This window comes from Phoca vitulina, unplaced genomic scaffold, assembly GCF_004348235.1.
Source record: "Phoca vitulina isolate PV1807 unplaced genomic scaffold, GSC_HSeal_1.0 scaffold53, whole genome shotgun sequence".
NCBI classification, from domain to species: domain Eukaryota; kingdom Metazoa; phylum Chordata; class Mammalia; order Carnivora; family Phocidae; genus Phoca; species Phoca vitulina.
The window spans coordinates 8,569,133-8,580,881 of NW_022589756.1; the positions used below are offsets into that span (position 1 = coordinate 8,569,133).

The 11,749-nt window shown below is 33.0% G+C and overlaps 1 protein-coding gene across 1 annotated transcript in view; it reads left to right on the plus strand.

Annotated features, from left to right (window-relative positions):
* FZD3 (frizzled class receptor 3) overlaps positions 1–11,479 on the plus strand; it is a 107,613-nt gene extending 96,134 nt beyond the window's left edge. The window contains exon 7 of the mRNA XM_032388991.1: positions 1,767–11,479. Coding sequence (XP_032244882.1) covers positions 1,767–1,980 — 214 coding nt within the window. The 3' untranslated portion in view covers positions 1,981–11,479. The remainder of the gene's footprint in view (positions 1–1,766) is intronic.
* The last annotated feature ends 270 nt before the right edge of the window (positions 11,480–11,749 follow it).

An 11,749-nucleotide genomic window follows, 5' to 3' on the forward strand; every position in this document is an offset into this window, starting at 1 on the left:
GAGCAGGGAGCCTGTAGGTAGGCCACATCCCAGAACCCTGGGATCATGACCAGAGCTGAAGGCACATGCTTAACCCACTGAGCTACCCAGGTACCCCAGGGCTTCTCAATTTTTTAACTCTGTGATCTGATGAAAACATTTGACAAGCACTTCTATAAAACTGGATTACCTCAGTAGTGTATGAACCAGTCTTTAAAATCTTTAAATTTTATAAATGATTCATATTGAGTCATGAAATTTGTAATTATTATGAAGAAATGCTAAATGAATGATTTTGACAGCCAATAGGTCTTCAGCTGCTTGATTCATTCTTTTGATGACCATTTTTAAAAATTTATTTTATTTTTTAGAGAGAGAACAAGCACACATGTGAGCAGGGGATGGGGTGGGGAAAGGGGCAGAGGGAGAGAGAGAATCTTAAGCAGCCTCCATGCCCAGCATGGAGCCCCATGCAGGGCTGATCTCACAACCATGAGATCACAACCTAAGCCGAAACCAAGAGTCAGACGCTCAACCAACTGAGCCATGCAGGCACCTCTGATGACTATTTTTTTTAAATTTTATTTATTTATTTGAGAGAGAATGAGAGCGAGAGAGAGCACAAGAGGGGGGAGGTTCAGAGGGAGAAGGAGACTCCCTGCTGAGCAGGGAGCTCTATGCGGGACTTGATCCTGGGACTCCAGGATCATGATCTGAGCCGAAGTCAGTCACTTAACCAACCAACTGAGCCACCTACGTGCCCCCACTATTGACTATTTTAAAAAGGAATGGCCTGCTATATCCTTTTTAATTTTAGCAGTATTAAAGTAAAATTTAATATATGTTAATTAAAGTTATAAATTATATTCAGTTACATTTTCTTTGAGCTTTGTTATCCTAAATTACTTTTTTACAAAGAGGTATATGTAAGTGTGTTTTCTTATCTCTGATGCTCCCACTGTTGTCTTTCAAAATAAACACAATGATGGAGAGAAGACTGCCTGCCTGCAATACGCAGTGTAACACAGTTTACATACATTGTACTTCTCAAAAGCTGGGTCTTGGGCTAGGGGTAAGGAGAGAATTTGCTTTACCTGGAATATAGGTTACAAATGTTATGAGGTTGTTACCAGAATATTTAAATAGATGTAGCTTTTATGAAATAGCATCTTCACAGCCTCAAGCCCTAATGAAAAGTAATTAGGTAGTTGTTCAGCTGTTGACTGGGATATCTAGAAAGAAGCTGTCGGCACATACTGTCATCATTGCTTGACAATTCATTCACCTTTTTTTTTTAGGTTACACTAATTTCTCCTCTAATTTCATATGCTCCCTCTTTGAACCCTAGTCTTTCAGTAAAATTTGAGTTTGTTGTACTACTAATTATAACCAGCCTTATAGACTCCCTGGGACAATGCCGTATTTCTTCTATTCTTGTTCCTCCTCTGCCAGAACCCACCTCATAATCCAAAATTCATTTGAATGTGGAAAGTATCCATATTTTGCAGGTAGCTCTATATCAGTCAGCTCTATTTAACCTTAGCTTCTGTCCCTTTGCAAAGAATAAGACCTTAATTCTGAATTTAATGAGATGAGTTTCTCCCTTTCTGGTCAACCATGTGAATAAGTCTACTTTTTGAAATTACTGTAAAATCATCAAAAGTTGGTTGTTACTTTTTCACTTGTTGGTTTCCTAATCATTTTACGTAATGAGGCATTTTCATGACAGTTCTTAAGTTTTCTGGTATGTTCTGTTACCTGCTTCAAAATAAACTCTTGTGTGTTAGGTACACTCCCTGCAGTTACAGAGGAATGGAAGAGAGACTACCTCACGGCAGCATGTCACGACTGACGGATCACTCGAGGCACAGTAGCTCTCACCGGCTCAATGAACAGTCCCGACATAGCAGCATCAGAGACCTCAGTAGTAATCCCATGACTCACATCACCCACGGTACCAGCATGAATCGGGTTATTGAAGAAGATGGAACCAGTGCTTAAATTGTCCGAAGGTGGAAAACTTGCGCTATTTAAAAAGCAGACTTTATTCTTTGCCTTTGCTTGACTGATTGCTGTAACTCACTGTTATCATGCTTTCAGTCAGGTGCAGATTGTGTCCATTGGAAAAGTAAACTTTTGCTTTTTATATTGCATCAAACTTGGAACATCAAGGCATCAAAAATGCTAATAATTATATCATCACATAAATAATTCTTATTTCTAGGTTATGAAGAGATAATTATTTGTCTGGTAAGCATTTTTATAAACCTACTTATTTTATATTTAGAAAAACCCTAAATGTGTGGTGACTGCTTTGTAGTGAACTTTCATATGATATCAACTAGTTGTGAGATAACATTCTGGTAGTTGTATTAATAAAACAAAATTTCAGAATTAAGGAAATTTTCTATGCAAGGCTTATTTCTCAGATGAATAGCTGGACTTTGTAGTTTTCTTTCCACTAAGTGAAGAAGAACTATGTTTTTAAACTGTCGGAGAATTTGATAAATCAGCAAGGGTATTTTAGCTAATAGGATATAAGATCAGCGGAAGAATCTGAATAGTCTACTGAAGGCTCTTTAAAAATTCTATCAAAATAATCTTCATCCAGAGACATACAGGATTAGGATTTGCAATGGAATAAAAGGCGGAGATGGACATTTTTTCTCTATAATTGTGCTCTTTATTACTTTTGTAAATATTACTTTTACTGGCTATGTTTTTATAACTTAACCATATGCATGGTGGAAGAAGTTTAATTTGTAGTCATCTTTTCCCATGTAGTAGTATTGATTCACAGAGAACTTCATGTTCAGATCTGTTCCATGGAGGCATGTAATAAGAGAAACATCACACATTATAAACATTTTTGTGGGAATCACAATTACAAAATGGCAAAATGTTTTCTCTATATTCTTTGTTGTATTTTTCTACAGTGAGATGTGATCTTGCCAAAGCCACCAGATCGTGGTACCCAGGCCCCTCCTATCAGTGACTTGATTGTCTGCATTTGCATTGCCCAGTAGCCATTAGGCTACAGCTTTTTGCCCCACATTCTTGTTTTCAGATTCTGGATCTTTTCTTTTTTTACAGTTAAAATATATATAACCTAAGTCCAAAGTGGTGATTGAGGTATTTGAAAATCATTGTAACTAAATGAAGCATGATTAGTCTTGCTGTGAAGTATAATATTTAGTCTTACCAATATCAATTCAAAAATGTTTGACATTTTGTCGTGTACTGTTTAAACAATTTACAATAAAAACTGCAAACTTTATTAGGCATGAAATTGCTTAGAAGGGAAAGAAAAATTGTGGAAAATGCTGGATGTGTTTTATAGAAAAGCGTATTTAAACAAGTGGTCCTCAGCCCTGACTATAGATAAGAATCACTTGCGGAACCTCTGATGCTCAACACCTTCCTCTCATTCAGAGGAGAATTAGTAGTTTTTTTTTAAAAAGCTTTCTAGGTGATTCTGATCTGCAGCCAGGCTGCAGGCTGTTTCAAACTAACTGGCCCCCTGATAATGAGCTGATGGCATCATATTATATCACATAAATATCTAGCTGGACTCAATGTTGTGCTTTTGTATCATTACCTGATATACAACTTTTCTTCATTTTATTGTCCATTATAAATGTGGAATTTGGGGCCCCACCCCTAAAGATTCATATTCAGTAAGTAAAGTCCAATTTTAAAGTCTGTAGTTCTAAAAATACTACAGGTGATTCTTAATGCAGGTAATCCAAGAATCACACTTCGGAAAATATTCCAAGACTCTAGAGAGGCCTGGCTTTGTCATATGCCAGTTTTGTCACCTTTAACAGGTAAATTTCTCTGAGCCTCAGTTCCCTTGTTTATAAATGAAGATAGAAAATAAGTACCTACCTCACAAAGTTGTCAAATGGGGATCACATGAAAAATCATATGAAAGCTTTTTGAAAACTGTAAAGCATTATGAAATATAAGGGATTAAGATTATTAAGGATTTAAGAGATTTGTTTGAGGGCTACTATAGTACATTCCTTGACATGTGTTTAATTCATGTGTACTTTTTTTCTCTCCTTTAAAATAAAAAATACCAAGAAATTAGGTGTTGAAAAAAAAGGCTTTCATCAAGTACAAAAATCAGTTTTCTGATAATTTGTATATCATATTTTTTCAAAGTACATGTCTTATTGTTTATGATTAGCTCTTTATAGAACATATTTGAACATTTAGCCCCAAAGCATTTTTCTTTTTCCTCTGTCTTCATCGTCTTTCTCCTTGGAACTGGAGTTAGTACTAGATAGGCAGAATCTAAATTCCCTCATAACTGACAATTAGTAAACCTTTCCTCTGAAGGCCAAATTTACAACAACTCATTTATACAGTAACTTAGTAATTCATAAGGCTTTTTTTCTGAGAATCTCCCCTGAGAACAGCATGAGAGGACCAAAACAAACATTCAGAAACAAAAATAAGTTAAAATAGAAGGTACCAGTTTGAGCTCAAAGATGTTGTCATCCATCGCCATCTGCATTATATTAATTGCCAAAATGTTAATTGATTTTCTTGTACAAGTAGGCCAAGTGTAGACAGTTATGAAAATCTTAACTTTGTGCTCCCTGTTTTTTATATATGCATTTTATCTTCTTTGTTAAACTCACTGTCAGCATATATGTAAATGCTATGTTGACATTTCAGTTACTTTAAGTATCTTAATTTTGCTCCACAAAATTTATTTAATATCATCAATGCATTGTTTTAGATAACAGTATTTAGTTTGGGTCATGTTATTTATCAAACTGGTGCTTTAAATTAAGAATTTTTTTTAAGAAACAGTTAAAGAACTATGGCAAACCAGCAATTTCAAAGTCTCAGTTCCCTTAAACCAACTTGAACAAGTTGGGACAGCTTTCTTACCATCTGTTTAACTTTAATTTGTGTTTTAATTGGCATGTGATAATGTTTAGTATTTTATTTATACAGCTGACAACTGAGAAAATAATAGTTGTCTCTAAAATGTTAATATATAATCAAGAGGCTTTCAAAAAGTACTTCGATTTCACCAATACTGTTTAATTTGTTCAATAACTAAAGCAAAAGATAATATTAAGCTCAAAACAATAATTGGTTTCAAAGAAAAATTGATTAATTACAACTACGAAGTGCTTAGTATATCGTAGGTTTTTCAATAAATATTTATGAATGAACAACACATGTCATAAAACTCACTTTTAGCCTTAGTAGTGAGAGTCTCACCTCAAAGGAATTTGAAGGATCTAAATTTAAATTGAGTGAAATGAAGTCTCTGCTTTACCAGAATAACATGTGGCAAGTAATAAATACGTAACTTGCACAAGAAATATATACACAAACTTGTACCAACACTTTATTAATTTTAAAAGGTGAATAGCAATTCTTAGAAGTATTTAAGCTCTTGTTGGTTTTATGTTAAGTTAGATCTTTGTAGACTAGTTGGGGAAATGAACATTGAAGCAAACCTTTATTAGTAATGATTTTCAGCTTCTTAGAGCGGATGTATGAAAATTCTAAGAATCTCTTTAATTTAGAAAAAATTGACTACGTTTTAGCCTACCTCATTAGTTTCTTTGTGATAAGAGCTGGATATAACAAGTTGTAACTATCTTGGTGGGGCTATATCCCTGTGATATAAAAGGAACTACTTAAAAAAAAATTTTAGTGGATCATTGGCCAGAGCTTAGAAAACAGTGACATACCAAAATTTCATTATGATGATATTTATACTGCTTTTGACATGCCAAAGCTATATTTACATATTATCACTTGGATGACTTACATAGTCTAGTGCAGTGAAAATTCCATTAGGCTTGGAATTCAAAGACCCATAATTATGATGTGAGCTGGACAGGTCATTTAGTCTCCCATTTCTTCAGTCTAAAATGAGGATAAGGTAATTTTTGGTCCCAAAACCTACCTCACTGGACTTTGGTTGTAAGGATCAAATGAGATAACATGTGTTATCGTGCTCTGTAACCTGTAAATTGCTCTACGGATATTATTTGTTTTTGTTAGAACTTGGGGGTTATAGAAAACAAGGATATGGTCTTCAGTAGTATTTAGCAGCAACAACAAAGTTTATATGAAAAGAATTACGTTGACATCTCTTCATAATTTAGTTTTTTTGTTCCAGTGATATGAGGGGGAAAGGAAAGGAATAGGAGGACTAAGCAACCTTACCCTTCATCTGACTGTACACAGTCTCCTGGGATTTTTTTCTAATTTTAATCTTATATTTCTTTAATAGTCAAACTGATACAGGATGGATTATAATTTTCTCCCAAGATCCAAAATCTTCTAGGAAAGAAAATGTTACGGTCCACCTAAAACCAGCCATTTCTTGGACATTCCCATTTAGTTGATTTGCAGAGATTTAATATAATAAGTTAATAGTTATTCCATGATCTCTAATTAGAAAATAAAATTTTGTTGCCATAAAGATAAAAGAAAGATAAAAGAAAGTAAAGTGTCACTTATATTTTAGTCAAATCCCACACCGGTACATTACTTCCTACAAAAGAGAGTAGTTCAGTCTTTTTAAATGCATTAAAGAATAGTTCCCTTCAGATTATCTTTTTTAAATGATCATTTATCTCAGAACATCTATTGTGTCCTTTCTTAGACATTTTCATTGGTATGCTAGCATTGCTCTTAATTTATTCTCATTTTATTGGCTACTGTCACCAGTTTTCCCTGATAAATAAGTTTTTTACTTTGTAATAATTCAGAATTTGAAGATTCAGGGTTCTATTGTTGTGGTAATTACCATTTACTAGTAACTTTAGTATTTATAAGACAATTATATTTTTCAGTTTGTTATTTTATCATATTTCCTGAAGTAGGGTGAACTACTTTATTATTATTGTTGTAGCAGCCCTAAGGTTTTTGTTATATAATAAGTCAGCTTGTGTATATTGCTAACTTGCAAATATTTCTTTGTGTTGTGCTTATTGACTTAAAAGAAAAACTTTAGAGCTTCATAATTTCTGTTTTCTGAATTGGCAGATTTCTTTCCCTAATGCTTAGTACCAATGCATTATGTTATTTTTTAAATACCACAGAATTTTGAGTCAGGAGACCTGATTTCTAGTATTGCCTCTGTTTTCAATGAGCTTTGTAACTTTGAATTTTTACCTCTTGGGACCTCAGGTTTTCTCATCTGTAAATGAAAGAAAACAAGGGGCTTAGATTAGGTAGTGTTTCAAATTCCACCTGCCTGTAATTTGGTTGTCCCTTACCATTTTGTAGTCATTATTCTGGCTTACTTTTATCCTCGTTATTCTTCCCATGAACTATATTTACTAGATCAGCCTGTACTGTTAATGCAATCTATACTTAAATTGTTAGGATTCAGATATATTATTAACTTTGTTTTCCAGTTATGATTTTGAGTAATTTTAAGGAGGAAATTATATTACAGATAATAAAAGTTTAAAGAAATAAAAGTGAAAGAAAGGTTACAAATAATTGACATGATCTTTTTTTTTCCCATAGGAAAAGTCTCCTAAAGCACCAACATAAGCACCTTAAAACTGATATACAGGAGAAAAATGACATAAAATTTTGTGGTCTTTGTTCTCTTAAATATGAATATAGCTAGTTAGCCTAAACTTTAAACAAAATGTATTCATGATAAAATTAGTGAACAAAGCAGTGACAGCACTGGCCCATATAGCTAATTTAAAAGCTCTCAGGTTTTACCAACATTAAAATGATTATAAAATGTAAAAGTCATTTCAGAGGAGTGGATTGAAGTTTTTCTGCTCAATAATTATTCTTAAAATGTTCTTAGATTCATTGAATAAGTATAGTTGCCAGATTGCCATGAGCAATGTCCTGCTCTAAATTATTAGAGATAAATGTGGTTATTTTTAATTTTTTTTCTGGCTATGCAGAAGATGTTTTCATAAAGCCTCCTTAACTATCTAATAAGATGTAGAGATTCCATTAGTACCATCTCTCAGCAGAGTTCTCTTGTACATTTGTGTTCTCTGAGAACCAGGCCAAGGAGGTTCCTGTTACTTTTAAAGATCTTTGTCTTTCGCTGATTATCTGCATTAGCTCATATCAACCTATTGAACACATTGGTCTATAGATTTATAATCAAGGTATTGGGTTTGGTGTCTGATGGGTAGGGAAGAATAATGGAAAGTTGATGTAGGAAAATGTACTGGTTTCTGATGTGTTCTTTGGCTGTGCTTGATTCCTTGTCTTTGGTCAGTTCACTGTATCAGATAACTTTCCTGGCTTCCAGAAATTAAATTAGATGACCAGGTTCTCTCATTTAGGCATAGCTATGTTACAATATTATTTTGTAATTGCCTGTAAAGGAAAAAAAAAAAACAAACCTCTATTTTCAGTTCTCTGGCTCTGCATGTTTTGTTACTACATTTGTTAAACTTGAATCTGAGGTCCCAACATTTCATTGAAGATTTTCTGGGTTTTGATAATGGGAGATTCTGTAAGATAAAGCAGATAATCCTAGCGTGATTTAATTTATATTTATCCATGCACCATTTTTCTATTTCTCTAACTACTTCTCCCCTCCCCAGTTTTGAAAAGAACATTTATAATTGTCTTCCTTTACTTCCTTAGCCCTGCCTCAGATAATTTTTCCCTGAACTACTCCTGTCGGCAGAAACATTTAATAAGAAATAATTCTATATTTCTGGGATAAAATCAACACAAGTTCTTTACATTGAACTGAGGTGAATATGTACTTGAAAATACTGTATTTTCTTTATATGTGAACTTAAAATTATTTTTTTTAATCATAAAAAGGATTCTCTCATTTTGAAAATATTAGTCTGGAAGTTCTCTTGTCATCAGGTGCTATCTCGGCCTTTGCTGTGAGTTATCAGAGTAAATCTGAATTCTTTATCATTCATCTTTTTAAAAAAAATTAACTTCTCTAGAATTATTCCATTTCACATATCTTTAACACCAACTTCAACTTTTCTGCTTTTTTTTCAAATGCAAAATTTTATTTTTGAGAGTTTTATTTTTTCATTGAAGTTTCAAAGTATTACATATTGTGAAGGAGTGACTGCAGTTTAGACATTTACTTTGGTACGATAAAGATATTACCACCACCATTGATTTCCCCAGCCCCAAAAAGAGAAGTTCATTTGACACTCAAAAGCTATTAAATTGTCTTATTTTTGTTATTTGAAAGAGCTATGGAAACTGTTTCTTCTAATTTAAAATTGTTTAACTTAGAAAATACTGACTTTGCTGTATTTTAATCTGATAGTGAATTTAGGGGATTATTTATATAAATATATGTGTCTATAATTAATAATAGCTATTAGTTATTTCACTGTCTATAATATGTGATACCTGAAGCTCACATTTACTTAATGTGAGCTTGTATGTGTGTGTGTGTGTGTGAGCCTTTGTTTTGTCTTGTTTTCTTAGTGTATATTAAGTTATTATGGTCATCTCAGCAGAAAACCCTTTGTAGATGGCCTGATTCTCAGAAAAAAACAGTTTAAGGAGATTTATACTATGTCATCATAGTTGAATAGTATTATTCTGAACTCTGTGAAATTGCTGGTTTTGTTTGTCAAAAGTGATCAAATGTTTGCAATTTCATAATACATATTCAAGAAAGAAGCAAACAAACGATCTTTTAGAACAAGTATATTGACTTCCCATTCCAACTCCTCTTATCAACCTATCAGTGACTTTATGAAGGAGATGCAAACCGTAGATAACCACAGGAAATTTCTGCTTTGTTTTGTAGTTAAATTGCTTAGTTTTAAAGATATTTAAACAAAACGATCGTAGTAATTGAAGCAGATACCTTTTGGGAATATGTAAGTTACATAAAAACTTTCGGATCCCAGGAGATTATCATATATCAATTGATTAGTCTGTAAATATCATTTAGAGGCAAAATAAGTACCCCCCCCACACACACACACACAATGTGTACAATGAACTCAAATTTTGCTAGCCATAGAATTTTACCTCCTTGGTAGGCCTTCTAAAATAATGAATACTATTGAATATACTGAAAGTATATGAATTTAAAAATGCATGTAAAAAATACGAAGCTCCTCCACAGGAAACTCAGAATTTTAGAAGAGCTATTATCTTAAAGGTTGTAAATTGGATTGTTCTAAGCTCACACTACTTCTCTTCATATAAATATTATTATTATGAATAATAAGGGCAACAGATTAGCCAACAAGAGCTGATCTAGTGTACTCCATATTAATCTAGATGTCTCAGTTTTAGATATACTTTTATAGTGGAGAAAGTTGATTTGGATCTCTCAATAACCGCTTGGTACACTTCTTTCTAGTGATACCCTGAGCCCTGCCCAGGTACATACTCTCTCCATCTGGCCTATTCCTCAAATGCTACATTGCTCAAGACCTTCCTACCTGCCTTCTATCCCTAGTTTTCCTTATCAATACTTCTGAAGTATAATCTACAAGTGTTAAGAAGAAGGAAATTTGCTTTAATTCATGTTCAAGTGTTAGTGACTATAGCCCTTTTATTCCTCTTAAAGATAAATCTGCATTAAAGACAAACACATTGCTATTAACACAAATTACTATCAATTAGAATATTAAGCTTTTGAGGCAAGAAATACCATTAAGTGACCTAACTTGGGAATCTCTTTCTCTTTCCCTGAACCCATGTGATGTCTGAAAGTGCTGTATATCTTCAGTGACCTTGAGGAGGGGAGCTAGTCATTTAGATCTTTGGGTCATTGAAGTCAGGGCCTTGCTGATCCTCTGTTTTTCAGTTCAAGAGCTACATCAGAAGCATTTTAGATATCCATCACGCACACTCTTTTAAGACTTTGTATTTCAGTCTCAGTTTTTTCTACTGTCCAGCTAGGCCTATCTATCTTCCATCTCTGCTCATTTAGTATAGAAAAATATCTTTCCTCATTTTACTATTATCAACATGACCACCACCTCCTCCTCTTTTCAAGAGATACAAAGGTAGAAACAATATGCCTTTTTCATTATTTAAAAAAACTATCATTTTTAAACACCTGGCACTTGGCAATTTAGTTTTCAAATGGTATTCTGAATTAAATTGATAAGGTGATTCTAAAATTGATTCTAAAATCTTAATCTTGCTTTTATCATATAAGCATCTAGTTAGAAAGTGTTTATGCTAAAGACTTGTATTTTGTGGCATTAGTTCTTCATGTTTCTTTTTTATGTATTTAAAATTGTTCATTCATTCCCGAGTGAGTGGGAAAGTTACTGTTGTTGAGATATGTATAGGGCAAGTGCACTTGATTAGAGCATGAACTGTACTTTCACATTAGCTGGATGTGCTTTGCACTCTGCTCTTGTAGATTTATTTTGTTTACAGTAGACTGATGTCAGTTTTTGTAAATGTTTTTACTTAGCACTTTAACTGTGAGTGTACAAACTGATTTTAAATGTAGTGGTTGTATATTTTGGTTATAAATTGGAAATTTTTAATAAAATTAAATAATTTGTTCTTTATTTTGTCATTAGTACCTGATTGCATATAATTTTATTATATCATCTTCTAGACTGTTTAACATGTTACACTGTTATTTTTTAATTAGGTTTCATATTTTATATTCTAATATTACTAACATTTTTCATTTATAATAACATAGAATTCACATTGTTCTGGAATATAGAAATATATAAATGAAAACCATCCAGTGTCCTATCTCTCTCATACTTATTTTGTCAATATAGATAAGACCCATCTCTATTTATTGTTATATCCTCCTTACATA